This window comes from Artemia franciscana, unplaced genomic scaffold (assembly GCF_032884065.1).
Source record: "Artemia franciscana unplaced genomic scaffold, ASM3288406v1 Scaffold_3956, whole genome shotgun sequence".
In the NCBI taxonomy this organism is placed as follows: Eukaryota; Metazoa; Arthropoda; class Branchiopoda; order Anostraca; family Artemiidae; genus Artemia; species Artemia franciscana.
This window is the reverse complement of record NW_027064510.1, coordinates 1-17338: the sequence shown is the minus strand read 5'-3', so window position 1 is coordinate 17338 and position 17338 is coordinate 1. Positions and strand designations below refer to the sequence as shown.

Here is a 17338-nt window from a genome sequence, read left to right as displayed (position 1 = left end):
GATCTGAAATATCGTTTATTATGACAAACGTTGAAAAACAAATACTATTAGAAAAAATATTATCAATTAATGTTGCTCCATTATCATCTATTCGAGTTGGAATCGGACATGATGGGAGCAGTCCTTGACAAAGCATTAGTTCTAAAAATTATCTTATCTTCGAAACATTTTGCTTTGCTTGAATTTTCATTAGGTCTAGGTTGAAATCATCAAAAATAAACATTTGCTTATTCATTTGTGATATTTTATTGAATAAAATTTCAAATTGCATCAAAAATTGATCTATGCTTCCGGAAGATGGACAATAGAAAAATATCATGATTGTTGATTTTTTATTAACTTCACATTCCAGAATACACGTTTCAAAAATCATTTCTACATTCCAAATCATTAGGTCTCGTCTTATTTTCGATTTTAACTCTTTTCTTATGATAAATCATAATCAAGAAACATTAAATTATTAATATTCCTATCATTTAAGAAAGTTTCACTTAAAGCTAAAGCTTCGGTTTTATTTTTATGATTTATGTCTTCTTTGAACTCAATGCTACTAAGTAAACCTCTGCAGTTAAAACTAGAAAAACCTATATTACTGCATGTGAGGATAGAATCATCCATAAATGAATATTTTTTTTCGGGCATTATTCCAAAATTACTACTTCATCATCCTTAACATCCCTAATGCATTCCAGCATATCAAAAGGATTTTCCTCTAACAGTTTAGTTCTGCTTGCAAGATGAGGTAAATTATGTAGACTCAATATCATAAATCAACAAAAAAGCCTCAATACAGTTAATCAACAATTTAACAAAAGACTACTCAAAAAAGAAAAAAAAGAAAACATATAACAACCGCACACGTCGGAGAGTTCCATTGCATTTCGGTGGAAGTATGTTCATTCTATTCAACAGAGAACACGCACAATTTGGCAACAATGTGCGCACACCAACACGTTTGTGTATTTATGTAGTGACTATTATGAACAAATCCCTAATAATGACAAAAAAAGAACACAATTTATTCGACTGGTGGGGCGTTATACCACTTCTTTTTTTGTTTCACTCCGTCCTGGTCTATGTAGCATCACCATTTATGCTTTTCACTAAATTCTTATAAGTTTATAATGTTCCATACAAAGTTTTTTTAATTTTCAAAGCTTTTTTCCATTTTTTTATTGTTGGGTACATCTGAGAAAGAAAAAGTAATTAAAAACAGTTAATGACATAATTACCTCTTTCCAAAACCCCCTTTTCAACACATTGTTCAGAGGGAAAAGGAAAGCCAAGCCTCCTTTTCGCTGAAGTTCTGGTTATAACCTGTTAAAGAATGACATATCTTGGGTTGCCATTCCCTGGAAATATTTCTCGTCGTTAGTCCCTTGAATTTTCTCGACTTTTTGTATCAATTGCAAAATCTTAGTGCCACACCTTAAAGTAATATCTGAGGGAGCCTTAACTTCGTAGTAATTTGCCCGATGTATGAATACAAAACAAAACATTATTTACTTGTAAGAATATTGTTTTAAGACCACCATTCAAGTGTAAATTACGTTACTATCATTACACCGGCAACTTAGTTCAGTAATTCTAACTGCTTTATCACAGGGATTTTTTTGTAACAAACACTCAACCTCAGATTGAGCGTCACAAGAATAATGTTGAAAGTGAACTTAGCTATTAATACTTACATTAAAAGTTTTCTTCGAACCATCAACCCATAAACAATTTTTAATTAGAAGAATTACGAGCAAAACTCGTCTTTCTTTCTATGTCAAATGATGTTATTGGCAAACTATTATCACCCATTGACTCCCACTCAAGGCTGGCATCTCTTGGGTTGCAATGAACGTTGGTTAATTTTGGCAATTTCATTAAATATCTATTGCACTATAAAATTTAATATATGTAAATTAAGTTAATTGTTCACCGTGCTTGTCTGAGTACTATGGTATGTGTGGCAGATATCTTGCTTCATTGAGTTACTGCTTCAAGTGTTACCCAATATCAGTTAGTGTATATTTTTCAGCTGTGTACGTTTTCTTCTTAGGTCCACTTGGTCTTGCCGTCTTCTTATTAAGAATGTGGAGTGAAGGTGAAAATTGAACAATCATAGGTGGAATTTTCTACTTTATGACTGGGATTATCGAGGCATTCTTGTCTGCGTTGATCGTTACGGGGTGGGAAATATCAGTCGTGTGGTTTTTCGGGCATTCTTTGGTAGTTTATAAATCAAGATAATATGACTATACGAGTCATGACTACATGACTATATAAATATATGTTACTTTTTGTTTGGTTTTTGACCTTAACGAGTGGTCAGTTACTACTACAGTATGCCAGATTCTTCAATCAAAATTTCTTGACAGAATCACTTTGTCAACAAGTAAAACAGCACATAAAATATATGCATTCATTACAACAAAATTGTAAATAATACATTATCAGCAATATTTTAAGGATTAATACTTCGCTTCCAATTATAGTGTTTTGGCGGTGAGTACAAGAACACCCTTCTATAAAATAGGTAACTACTTGTTAAATGTTAGAGGTCCGATTTTACATAGATTTTTCTGCTACCTCTTTTATATTACTAATATATTCTGCATCAATAATCTCATGCTCGGGTTTTTTTCATGGCTTTAAGAATGCAGGAATCCGTGCATTCGAACGTCCAATGTTAGTCATGCCCATATTGTTCGCAAGGGAGGAACTCAATATTTTATGGTATTGTACCAGGAATTGGCAAAGAATAACCCATATTGATTCTTAACACATTCCAATTTCTGGTCTTCGCGAGTCAAGATTGATGAGTAACTGTAGTAACCATATGATATGGTCATCATTTTGGTTTTTAAAATTTATTTCAGCATTAGTAAGTTACCTTTAAAAAATCAAATACAGGATTATCTCGAGTTTGGTTGAGTATTGGGGTGCTTGACAAAATTCTTTTGGAAGGTACTCTCTTTATACTTTTTTACTATTTACTTTGAAAGATACTCTGTTCTTTAGTCTCAACTATTGACCAATCATCACAGTAGTTGTAGTATTTAATCAAACATTCAAGTTTTGTTGACAGCCTTTTCTTTGTTTGGTTGTAGGGTAAGAGACTAAAAGCGATGTTATTTTCATATTTGTAAGAAGCACAATTTCTAGAAGTGAACAATCATTGGTAAAAGAATATAAAATTAATTAATTGTGTACATAAAAATGATAAATCGTAGCAACAACGTTAGTTGAATTTTTATTGGTGTGAACTGGGGCCGGGCGACTTCCAGCGCCATTACGGCTACACTACTCATTAATGTGGTTTTTGGTCAAAAATCATAAATTACAAACAATTTAAGCTGAATTTTTATTGTTTGGGACTAGGGTAGGACGACTTCCAGTTTCACTATGTTGAAGAAAGTGGCTATCTAATATTTTTTATTGGATGTGTTTTGAAAACTGTCTGTGCTAGCGAGGAGGGTTGCTTTTTATTTTTTAATTCCTGAAACATTTTTGATTGGAACATATTTGAATACGTTATATTTCATGCAGACTCATACAGACAGTTAATAAATAAGCGGTAGTAGAGACGATTAGAATATTTTTAGTTTTAAGACCTTTTTGACAATGTAGTCCTCCATAAGGATTATAATAGAAGAACAAGACTATAAGATAAATGATGTCAACCAATGCAGAATGCGTTAGATTCACGAAAAATTCACTGTTGGAATATTTTCTGCATATTCTTACAACTAGTCTTATAGTCTTACACTTATGACAACTTAGTCAACTAATCTTACAACTCTTACAACTCAATATGTACAACTAGGAGATAATGTTTCTTCAGTTAGTAGTGTTAAATTTGGAGTACCTCAAGGATCTGTTCTTGGTCCCCTGTTATTTCTAATTTTTATAAATGATTTATGTAGAGCTTTTAATATGATTTCGTATGATCTTGACATTGGTTGTGACGGGGAAAACGTAATTGTTCCCAGCTTTGCGGATGACACTCATATAGCTGTGGCTGCACGAAGAGGAATTCAGCTGTTGAGTCGTATTAGTTCTTGTCTGGAGTTTGTACAAAATTGGATGAAGCTTAATAAGTTAAATTTGAATTATAGTAAATCTTGCTTTTTATGGTATGGTAGGAGCTCAAATTATTACCCTTGGATAGACAGACTTAATATTGCTGATATGAGTATTTTAAGAATAAATTGTACAAAATATCTAGGAGTTTTAATTGATGAATTTCTCAGCTTTAGAAAACATATAGATTATATTAGTCTTAAACTCGCTAGGAATGTTGGCATTTTAAGAAAGTTGCAGTATATTTTCCCAAGAGATATTTTAAGAACAATATATTATTCCTTAATTCATCCTTATCTGCTATACTGTTGCAATGTTTGGGGTAGTACATTTCTTCTCCATTGTGTTCGAGTTTTGCAGAATAAAGCGCTTCGAGTGTTATGTGGTGTAGGTTTTAAAGACTCGGTACAAAAGAGGTATACAGAATGCAAAATCTTGCCTTTAGCAGGACTTATTATTTTTTATCGAAGCCTGTTTATATATAAATATTTTCAAAATTGTTTACCAATATGTTTTAAAAGTATGTTTGAATTAGGAAGTGATATTCATACACATTCTACGAGACAGTCCGATATAATTCGTCGTCCGCTTTCTATTACCCGTAGATCTCAATTTTCTATTCGTCATCTAGGACCCCATGCATGGAATTGTTTACCTACGACTTTGAGAAACATCGATAGTTTTTTTGAATTTCGGCAGGAATTAAAGCTATTTTGCCTAATATTTATGGTTTTGATAGTTGAGTGGACCTCAAGTGGAGCAAAGATGTTGGTTTTGATTTTGGCGATACTGGTAAAGTGGTTTTAGTTTCTTATTGTTTTGTCTCTTTTGAAGTGTAAATCCGTTTCGATTGAAATGCAGGGTAATTGATTTTTTTCTTCTTCTTTCCTTCTTTTTTCTTTTCCTTTTCTTTTCTTTTTATTTTTTCTTCTTTTTCGTATTGTTTTATTTGTATGTGTATTGGGGTTGTAAGCCCAAACAAGCTTTGCTTCGGGCCATTTGCTTGTTTTGTTTAGTTATTTATATTAATAAACCCATCTTTCTCTCTCTCTCTCTCTCTCTCTCTCTCTCTTACGTTGTGATACTTAATGTAACTGTGAAAACATTGTGGTTATAAACCCGTAAAATTAATCAATTTAATCCTACGGTTTCCTGAAATTTAGAAGAATTTTTCTAAGGCAAAAAGCTTACAGATTACACACTTCCATTCCACTGAATTTCCATCAGAAAATAAGAAACCATCTACCGAAGTTTATAATAAAGCAAAACCTTACTAAATCCTAATTAAATCTTTAAAAATATAAGAAACATATGGTTTATTTTACATGGTACAAAATTGGAGACATGCAAATTCAAGGCTAACTGTAAGAGGAAGTCTAAGCTCACAATAGTCACCTTTTTCAAGACACAAAAACAAATATCAATATGCCTACTGATCTAGTCAGGTACTTATACGAAGTTCACTCTAAATATAGACTGCCTTGGAAAACAATATCACGCTTTATTTTTGTTGAAGCAGCCTCCATCTTACTTTCGAGTGTTGGATTACCAAGAATTTGAGCGGCTTTACGAAGATCCTCTAAAGTCTCTACAAGTTGCTGTATCACTCTTACTATCGAGCCATCCTGGACGTCAGTCAGTTCTATTATTTCTCTAAATGACACACCCATCGTCCATTTATAGACCACCTCAACTAGGCCAAATTGAAACTGATCAACATAGTCATCAACATCTTCTAGTAAACCGAAGTGTTTTTGAGTTTCACCGATGTCCCTTGCTAACTTTTGAATGCGATCTATAGTTTCCTTTTGAGAAGGAGTAAGGTTTGGCCCCATCTCAGTCTTTTGATTGAAAACTAAACATGATAGTAATGCTGCAATATCCTCTTCTGGTAAATCTGTCAAAATATTGTGGAATAATAACTCGGTCAGCATTAATTCTTGTTTTCCAATGCTGCACGCTACCTGTCCCTTCAGTTGAACTATGTTATCTGAATTAACATAATCGAAAGATTTCAAAACATTCAATTTTGCAGTATATTCTGTTGAATTACCAAGACGCTCGTCCGATTTGAGGTAAGCCAACTGATCGTATTCTTCTCGCTCTTGCATAGTGAAATTCAAATGGTCATAAAAAGATGAGCACAAGCAACAATTGAAATCTCATATTTTGGTTTGATTTTTTGCAGCTCTTGCACTAGCAAAACCATGTCCAAGGTTTTCTGTTTTAAATATTCTACCAGATTAAGGTAACTGAAGTTGGGATCTTTTGATATACGCAATAAGGTATCAACTGCTTTCACAAATTAAGAACAAGGAGAATCTTCCTTTGGTTTTGCGTTCCAGTCATTTAATATGGCCTTGCAATCTATTTTTAGGGTGGAGTTGGTAACATCTGCAATGTCTTCTACCTTCAAAGATAAAACGTCACCGTCCCGACCATGTGGAACAAAATATGTATGTTTTACAAGGGCTACCATTTTTGGTGTTAGGGCAGATTTCGGTCTTGTTTTATCTATTTTTTTCATTGAGTTTTCTCTCTTTATTTCTCTGCTCCCACGAAGGACTAAAGTCTTAAAAATGGGCTCTTTAGAAAGGTTATTGACATCTAAAAGGAGACCAAGTTTTAAAACACATTAATCGTCGACGACTGTTAAAAAACGTCCAGGTTTAAATGCCTTAATTACTTGGGGGTGTAAAACGTGCTTGTACACTTCAGCTTTTTTTTCTAGATACTTTCCAGCAGCCTCATAAAAGCTTTCAATATCTGAGCACGTGTTACAGTAAAGTTTTGGGGGTTTCTCTCTTTGTTTCATTTCCTTTTCAATTTGTTCGATTTTTGAGCGGAAATGAACCTCCCCAAAGCTTAGTTTCATCATGTCTTGAACTCTTAATTGTTTTCCTCTCAGTAAATTCAATATCATCGAATAAGTCACACGAAACTGCGATTCTAATTTTTGAGATTTTCCGAGCATCATTTTTTGAAGGCTTTCCAATTCCGGCACATTATCTTTACATAATATTAGAACAGTGCCAGCAGAGTCTAAACCTCGCCTTCCAGCACGTCCAGCCATCTGTATATATTCCGAAGGCAGCAATTGTCTTCGACCTTTGTCGTCGTGTTTCATTATATCGTCAAAAACTATTGAGCGAGCAGGCATATTTACTCCCATTGCAAAAGTCTCAGTTGCAAATAGCAGCTTAACCTTCTCATCTTGGAACAGCATTTCAACAACTTCTTTTAAAATTGGCAATATTCCACTGTGATGGACACCTATTCCTCGGTTTAACAGACTTGACATTTGAATAACTTGTGGAAGATTCTTGTCTGAGCCTTTGAGTTTGTCCAAGCATATGTGCAAGAACTGAGCAATAGCATCTTTTTCTTTTGCTGTTGTCAAGTCAACAGAAGCCAATAAATTTGCATTTGAATCGCATTTGCTCCTTGACAAAGTAAAACAAATAACAGGGAGCTTATCCTTCGAACGAAGATGATCAAGTACTCGAATCCAAAGCTGCTTTTGGTGCTGTGGGCCCCATTTTGGAGTAGGGGTACCAATAGCTGTCACGTTTTTAACCTGATTGCCTTCTTTTTTATTGCATCTATGATCATAATATCGTCTACCTCCTCCGAGAGGCCTTTTCCAGTGTCTTTCTGTTGAGCATGGACTTTCTCTTTTGGTTTCTTTGCTTCTATAGCATCTAAATAGCCTTTATTCAGTAGAGTTCCCTCAGCTCCTAAAATAAGAAATTTATGCTCCTGTGATTTTCTAGATTGTCCTGTATATATATAATGTTCTAAAGGTGCAGGCCTCTTCGGTGTGCTTATAACATACATCTTTCTTTTCTTCGTTATGCCAACCCATGACGCAAATTCCAAGGTATTGGGAGCAGTGGCACTCAACATGATGATTCCCACGTGTTCTGGTAAAAGAATTAATACTTCTTCATATACGACACCTCGTTCAGAATCGTTCATGTAATGAACTTCATCAAATATGACCCATTCTAGGTCTTGAACTGAACTTTGCCCATTATACAGCATGGATCTTAAAATATCGGTCGTCATTATAACACAACTCGCCTTTGGATTGATCTGGACATCTCCTGTTATAATCCCGACGTCTTCAAAAGTACTTCTAAACTCTCTAAATTTCTGGTTGGACAAGGCTTTGATGTATGTGCAGCGATAAGAACACTTTCACCTTTCTCCAATTTAATAATAGCATGTTTCTGAAAGCTGTCAAGCTCAAACTTCCATTTGAATGCAGGGTTGGGAAACATACTGTCAAAATCAACAGCTTCACTGACATTAACGGTTTCAGCCCATAATGTTCGGTCTTGCTTAGGAATTTTCGGAAGTGCCAGGTGAACTTTTGAACCTTCGGAATCTTTAATTTTACCTTCAGTCGTTATCTCCTTGTGTCTTTGCCACTGGATTTAAGACTGTCAAAAAAAGTGGATTGAATATTCATCTTTAAAATTCTATAATCTATTGAGGTGAATTTGCTGTATGCATCCTTTTATATGGCACAAATAACGTCATTATAAACGATATCATTCGTTTTCATGTTTGATTTTAAGTTTTGACGTGACGTCATTTATTTCAGGGTATCTATCATACACGGTGTCATCAAAAAGTATAACTGACATCATTTTGGAAATCAGTTAAAAAAATCTATCAATCATTATATGATATCCCGTGTCAAAAGTTGAGTGTAATGTGAAGATAGATACTTTTTGTCATGTTTAGAGGTTGGGCGTCTACGTATGACACTCCTGCTTCTAAATGAAAGGTTGACGTAGTTGTATTGATGGCTGTTTTCTCCAAGTATATAAATTTGTTTTGCTCAGAAAATTTCTCTCACATTGCTCCCTCCTTTGACCCACCGACAAGGCAGACGCGAAAGCACACAGTTCGTTTCAATTAGCTGAAAAAGGACACGCTAAGAACCAAGAACTTTCCTCCGGGGTTGCGCTACTATCTTGAACGATCTTCCTCGAAAAAAAAGGAACGAATAGAAGGTTCAAGAGACATTTAAAACACCGGGGTGTAAGTACGAGGGAAAAGAATAGCGGCATATTAAATATCTTTTATACCTCGCAGTGTGAATATGGGAATTGAAAAATAAGGCATCTATTAATAGGTTAACATGTATTGTATATCTACACTTAGTAGTTTTTACGCTGTTTTTACTTATTTTTGTCTTGGTTTCGCTAAATTGAATGCTAATTGGTCCAAAAAACAATTTTGAAGTTTCAGAGATAGCCAGCATTTCAGTAATGCTTCGAACCAGTATACAAGCTAACTGGCCATCCTAAGGTCAGGTATGTGAATAGCATTTGGTACAAAGTGGAATCTGTTTTGCGGTTGCTTTGATTTCCTTTCAAATGAGCCTTCTTCCAATCTTTTACAATTAGTAAAGCAAAAAGGGGGTTGATCAATTTTATTGAATGTGTTTGGGGAAATCTGACGTGGGGATGTATGTCCTCCGATTACTTATATATTTGTATTTACTGCAAAAATCCCAGGTTTTTGAAATGTTACAAAAGCGTACGTTTTTGTTAAACCACCTAAGATACAAAATTTTAAAATATCTTTTGAGCTCATCTAACGTTTATTCATACCCCAGAACCTTTATTTCCAGTAACTTTTTCTTTCTTTCGTCCATAAAAAGAAGCTTCAGGGCAGCACTGTATTTTTTTTTCAGTTTTGCCTGGTCAGACCATTAAAGTAAAAACATTAAGTTAGCCAAATTACATTTGACAAGGTATTTTGTCCGTAAAATTTCGATTATTAACAATCAACTGATTTTAAAGTAAAACTACACCTTTCAAAAGCAAAATGTACCCCTTCAATTTTTTTTGTTGGAACACATTTTAGCTTATTTTTAACTGATTCTCATTCACTTGTCGAAAACCTGCTAGTCCTAAACACTGAATATCTGCATATAGAAGTTTTCTCAATAAAACTAAATTTCTGATTTTTTTTTAATTATTATTATGCAATCTGGCTGCGTTATCTTTTATTGCGACTCAAAAAATCAATTATCCTTTCCACTGTCTTTAAGAGTCAAAAGCCCGTTTGGAATTCAAGGTGTTTCTTTTTTTATAAAAGAAATACTAGAAACTTAGCTACGATAACTTGTTTTTGATTCTTTTTTTTATTTGCTACTGACCTGTTGATAGGATAAAACAATAATCTCAAATTTATTCTTTTTCAAAGATACCTAGCTCGAAGCTGAAATCTCAAGATCTCAGATAAAATTATTAATGTTGCCTTACGTTAATGGCCCAGGTAACCCATAAATGGTTCACAACGTATAAACCGTCAAGCTGAAATAAGCTAATATACTCAGGAAGCCATGTAAATCAAAGCGACCTTTTTTATCTCTTGTAATTTCAGTAGCTAAACAGTCATAGAGGGCTCTCTTCATGAAACGAAGCAGTCACTTTCTAAATCTATAGCTTTTCACAAAATTTCATTATAGATGGCAAACCGCTGGCGTTAGATACAATTTTTAAGCCTGTGAGAGACATATTCGTGCGTATTTGGAAGTAGCTTTTTGTTTTTGGGTATATATGTGTACTATGCCCAGAATTGGGGATACAGTTTTGTTTTGTTGTATGAGTACCCTGAGGACATTTCAGTAAATTTTCCAATTGGATCTGCATCATCACTAATTCATATTTAACAAGATGCAGAATAGTTGTTGCTAAAACATTTTGGATGTAGCCCTGCTATATGCTACACTACCCCCTCCTCCTAATGTGTTAATAATATAGCTATAATTATATATTTCAAATGTACTCTGACACCTGTCACTCTTGTCTCTTGTTTTGTTTTTTTGTCTTGTTTCTTGTTTTGTCACAGTTAGTTCAATTTGTAGGTGGAAACAAGAGAGGGCAACTGGCAAAATGCATTAAAAATATATAATTATGCATATAAATTTGCACATTAGGCAGGGTTTGGGGATAAAGCATAGCAGGGTTGAATACAACAATTAGCTACAAATATTCTCCATATTATGAATTGTTTTCTTAGCATGTTTCCTTATCTATAGGATATTCTCCAGGCATATACCCAAAATATTATGTTCATTTACATTGCCAATGAGTTTTATACTCACCAGGGGTGTGATCTGTTATAGAGTAGGCTAGGAGGACAACTGTCTCCCTGACCAAGCTGAAGTTTAGTGCCTTTGGAAGTATGGATAAAACTGAGATAGGCCTACAGTTTTCAAGTATCCATAGAAACAGATCAGTTTTACCTTTAAGCTTTTGCCTACCTCTGCCTGTATGGTACCATATTACTCATATTGATTCTCATTTCCGTTTTATATAGAAAGATCAGCTCCAAATTTGCCCCCCTTTCTAGGAGTTTGACAAAATTACACTCCTAACCCTCATTATTAGTTTTCAATAAGTATGTAGGCCTATATATTCATGATTTAGCTAGGAAGAAATTGAATCCATCATTTAATGCTTTTTTTAAATATACTTTCTCAGTGCAATAACCATTCCTGGTGTAAATTCTGTTTTGAGTCTTTAAAGAGGCTAAAAAGGCTCAAAACAATCCTAAGGAACCAAAAGTTTAAAAGTACTTAAAAAAGTTTAGTGAAGAAAGAATGCCATTAATAGCTAGCTAAGGAATTTTAATTATTTTTGTCATTAGTTTTAATAGTAACATGTAAAGTAAATGTCTTGATTATTGGTTATTGTTGCTAACAAATTTTGACAGCAGCTCCACTATACTTCTCTACCACCCTACCATTTGCAAATACATAGCCCAAGTAATATAAATCCTAACATTCTGCCATCTATCTTGTTTTTCTGTTTTGTTTTTTCATCTTGTTTTTCTGGTTCCTCTTTTGCTGCAGTTAATTCAATTGACAAATGCATGGGTGGAATAAGAAAGACTCATTGGGAGAATTCTTGGGAAATGTATGATTTGGGCTATTTATTTGGAATTTAGGGGGGGGGGTAAAGATTAGTGGAGCTAAAGCTAAATGTGTTAGCTACAATTATTCTTTGAATTATGAAGTTTGGATTATTTTCTTAATAAGTTTCCTTCCCAAAAGCCCCAAACCCCTTAGTAAAAGAGAGTGGTATGTACTGGGATGCAATACATAGGAGGTGAAGCAAGCTTTCTGCCATCTAGCATTCTCTGAAAAATCTATAGAGGCCATCTAGTATAGTTTGTTTGGTGTTCAACCATCCAGACCAATTATTTTGGTATGTTACACTTTTTTTGAGAAAGCTTATCTCAAAGATTAGCAAATACCCCTCTCCCCTCAAAAAATATTTTGCCTTTAGACTTTCTTTATTTACTCTTTTATAGTTCAATAGAATTTAGTGCTTGTGAATTCAAACAAAAGCCAAATTATCTGATCATATTGTCTGGCCAACCTGTGGTAAAATATTTAGAAAAAAATAACACCCAATTTTAGAGATGGGTGTCATCTGGTGTATAGTATAAAAAAAGGTAAAGGATACAGAATTAGACTTTACAGTCCCTACTGGCAGTGCTGATCTCTATTTCTTGGCCCTTCAGCTAGGAAGTGCAATGGGAGGCTGGGGGCCAACCTTCCTGTGCTTTTGCACACCCTTCCTGTTTACCTTCCCCAGATTTCTCCAGGTACCCTTTTAGAGCTGGGTTGACTCTGGCTAAGCTGACAGAGTCATGCCACTGACCCCTGTCCCAAACCAAAGAATTGGGTACACTGAGATTCAAACCCGTGGCCTCTCAGACAAAGGATCCTGAATCCAGTGCATAGTAGTAGGACATAGCATGTATAGTAGGACAAGAAAAAATGGTACACTCTGGAACATGTCCCAATATGTACCAGATAACACTCATCTACAAAATTTAGGGTATTTTTTCTTCAAAAGGATCCATCTACCAAAAAACTCCAATCTTGGGACACATCTTTTTGCCCTCTTATAGAAAAGAGGCAGTAAATATCATATTCTATAACTAGATGAGTCTACTGACATGCAAGATCTGTTTCAAGTGCTTGTTTATGTTTGCTGTGTGTAGTGCACATGAATATATCTTATTCTGCATAATTGTGGAACTGCTCAGGTAATTTCCAATACAATTGACTCTATAAAAGAAATTTTGACATGTATATAATAATAATGACATGTTGAAATATGACTATATTTATAAACATGTTACGAATTAAAGGTAATTAATTGGTATGTAGAAAAAAACTGTTTTCTCCTACTTTAGCAATTGAGATAAATTAATGTTTGTCTATGCTACAAGCCAAAGCACCTCAAATCTAATGAAATATTCCCTAGGCTCATTAAAGGAATACACACTTACCACTATGATTTTTGATGTTTTAAATTCCTTAATCTAGCAAGTGGCATATCTGCCATAAGATTTTGGCATCTTGGAAAATGTGAAAATTGAGGTTTTACTGCTGATGATGAACACTGTATATGTGTTCGAAATATCCAGTTAAATAATTTTAAATCTATTCACTGTCAATTAAAAGGTTTCATCCCTATTTTGAACTGTTCTACTTTCATCATGGAAAGGCAGTGTGGTCTTCAAAATTATCTAGGTATCTTTATCTTATGAATGGGTGATGGGATCTTAACGAAACTTAATATATAGAAATTTCTTGTGTCTCAAATGATCCATTTTCAATTCGAATTGGATCTGGGGACATAGGGGGTTGGAGGGGGGAAATAGAAATCTTTGAAACTGGAAATCTTGGAAAACGCTTAGAGTAGAGCGATTGGGATGAAACTTGATGGGAAGAATGAGCATTAGTTCTAGATAGGTGATTGACATAACTGGACTGGAGCTGCTCTCTTTGGGGGAGTTGGGGGGATTCCCAGTGCTTTAGCGAGTTTGGTGCTTCTAGACATGTTAGGACGATGGAAATTGGTATGCGTCTCAGGGATCTGTACAAATTGACTTGATAACAGTCGTTTCCCCGATTGGACCATCTGGGGGGCTGGAGGGAGAGGAAAAATTGAAAAAAAACGAGGTATTTTTAACTTACAAATAGGTGATTGGATTTTAATGAAATTTTATATTTAGAAGGACCTTGTGTCTCAGAGCTCTTATTTTAAATCCCGACTGTATCCGGTGATATTGGGGGGAGTTGGAGGGGAAACAAGGAATCTTGGAAAACACTTAGAGGGGAGAGATTGGGATGAAACTTGGTGGGAAGAGTAAGCACAAGTCCTAGATATGTGATTGACATAACCGGACTGAATCCACTCTCTTTGGGGGAGGGGGTGTTAATTCAGAAAAATTGGACAAATTGAGGTATTTTTAACTTACAAATGGGTGACCAGATCTTAATGATATTTGATATTCTTAAGGAACTTATGTTTCAGAGCTCTTATTTTAAATCTCGACCAGATCTGGTGATAATGGGGAGAGTTGGAGGGGGAAACCGGAAATCTTGGAACATGCTTAGATTTGAGAGATTGGGTGGGAACTTGGTGGGTAGAATAAGCAAATGTTGTAGATTCCTGATCTTAATGAAATTTGATATTTAGAAGGACCTCGTGTCTCAGAGCTCGTGTTTTCTCAAACTTTTGACCTTTCTGGTACATTTTTCTAAGCCAAAAAATCTTAAGATGCCAATTTTCCCTAAAGAATTATTGATCAGTTTTAAAGAAAAAATTTAGACCTAATTATATGCATAAATAAATAATTAACATTTATCATTTACAAAAATATTCATTGAATATAAATTTACGTCACTGAATATGAATTAAAAATTTCTAAGTTTTTATTCTGTAAATTCTCCTAGGACTGTCTGAAAATATAATTTCCTTGCGTCTTCACTTTCAATCGGCATAACTGCTGAACTATTTAATCCGCTCCTGATTCATTGTTGATATCAGATTTGTTTTATTAGTTTTAGCCTGGAAAATGGTCTCTCTCCATCAGAAACGCTTAGAGGAATTATGAAATATATTTAACAATTTAGCAAAAATAGTGTTTTTTATGGCAGCGAGGGGTCGTTTCAAACGCTATGCCCAAATGGACCCAATTGCTCTTGTCACCCTTTATCTGGTCCTGGATTCAGGCATCAAACTACTTACCATTCCCGTCTCTGCAGCCACAAGCTCCAGCTTTTTGATACTTGTGTGTACTTTCCATTAACATGTCAATATAAAAAAGCTGCAGATAGCTGTATATTGTCTAGCATTGGAAAGACTTTGACAATATATGGCATTGCTTCTCTTGTTGGACAAAACATTCACGCATTGTTCACCCCAGATAACAGCATGAGGGACTTAGTGAAAGATTTTCTTACCTTTTTGGTCACTGACAGGCCTGCTCTCCTAATTTTAATAAACTTGCCCCAATTTGTCTGGCAAATTACATCCTATGTCAGCCTAAAGACCCTGAGGTTGAGGTGAACAATGAAGAAGCTTGGAGCTCATCTATTCTTGTTTCAGATCGAGAAACAGCTACCGCTGAACAAGTAAGACCATTTCCCAAACCAAAGACACGCGTTTCTTAACACAGGCAACGACATAAGAAAGGAACTTCAAAAGAAACGACTGATACCCCTGTCAAACTTTAACTTGAAAAAGAAGAAAAGCGAAAAAAAAGTAAGAGCAGCAAATTAGTTGATGGGATAGTTGCTGAAGGGAAAAACACCTCCACAAAGAAGAAACTATTCATAGAGCCAAATAGTGAAGACAAAAGTGATCCTAGATGATGGAAATGAGGATTCTTTGATCAAGGTGATCAAGACAGAGAGTCGATCAAGGAAATGAGGGTTATCTTTAATTTTTTTTGCTGTCAGTTCTTTGATTTTCTTTTGGTGGTTTTGAAGTTCATTGGAAAACTTTTTCTTAGCTGTAATGTGGATGGATTTAACAGGACCGGATCGTGGTTGGTTGAATTCAATCCATAGATGTAGCCAAAAATGAAATTACCAGTATTATCTGTGATAGATATCAAAATAGATGTAGGTAAATGAAATTACCAGTATTATCTGTTTTTAATCAAACATTTTAAATAATATTTTGGTAAACAATTTTGGTAATTATGGATAAAGAAGAAATTATAATTCTTTTCTGTTTTTATGGCACTTGGTATTAACCAAGTGACATATAGCAATCGCAAATTCTGTTGGTCTCTGTCTGTTGGCCTGTCCTGGTTTTGCTACTTTAGGCACTTTCAGGTAAGCTAGGACGATGAAATTGAGCAGACGTATCAGGAACCACACCATATTAAATTTGAAATTGTCGTTTCCCCAATTCTACCATCTGGGGGGGGGGGGGAGTGGGGACGGTAAAATCAGAAAAATTAGAAAAAAGGAGGTATTTTTAACTTACGAACGGGTGATCGGATCTTAATGAAATTTGATGTTGGGAAGGGTAACAGTTTCAGAGCTCTTATTTTAAATCCCGACCGGATCAGGTGACATTGGAGAGGAGTTGGGGTGGGGAAACCTAAAATCTTGGAAAACGCTTAGAGTGGAGGGATCGGGATGAAACCTGGTGGGAAAAATAAACACAAGTCCTAGATACGTGATTGACATAACTGGAACGGATCCGTTCTCTTTTGGGGAGTTGGGGAGAGGGTTAATTCTGAAAAATTAGAAAAATGAGGTATTTTTAACTTATGAAGGAGTGATCGGTTATGATTGAAATTTGATGTTTCGGAAAATATCGTGTATTAGAGCTCTTATTTTAAATCCTGATCGTATCTGGTGATATTGGGGGGAGTTGGGGGGGGAGCCTAAAATCTTGGAAAACGCTTTGAGCCGAGGGATCGGGATGAAACTTGGTGGGAAAAATAAGCACAAGTCCTAGGTACGTGATTGGCATAGCCGGAACGGATCCGCTTTCTTTGGGGGAGTTGGGGGAGGGTTAATTCTGAAAGATTAGAAAAAATCAGGTATTTTTAACTTACGAAGGAGTAACCAGATCTTAATGAAATTTGATGTTTGGAAGAAAATCGTGTCTCAGAGCTCTTATTTTAAATCCCGACTGGATCCAGTGACATTGGGGTGAGTTGGGGGACATAAAATTTTGGTAAACGCTTAGAGCGGAGGGATCGGGATGGAACTTGGTGGGGAAAATAAGCACAAGTCCTAAATACGTGATTGAAATAACTGGCTCTCTTTGGGGGAATTGGGGGGGGGGGTTAATTCTAAAAAATTAAAAAACTGAGGTATTTTTAACTTGTGAAGAAATGATCGGGTCTCTATGAAATTTCATATGAAGGATTCGTAACAAGATCTTCCTTAATCAGATCTCGTACTCCATCTCTA

General features: G+C 35.1%; 1 protein-coding gene across 1 annotated transcript; it reads right to left on the bottom strand.

Annotated features, from left to right (window-relative positions):
* Positions 1-5128: 5128 nt before the first annotated feature.
* LOC136043252 (superkiller complex protein 2-like) lies at positions 5129-8504 on the bottom strand (the record flags this gene model as incomplete). Its single annotated transcript, XM_065728183.1, is given in 4 exon segments — positions 5129-6232; positions 6385-7648; positions 7696-8246; positions 8249-8504. Coding segments are annotated over 4 exon segments (2772 nt in total), but the record flags the coding sequence as incomplete, so codon positions are not given.
* Between the last annotated feature and the right edge of the window lie 8834 nt (positions 8505-17338).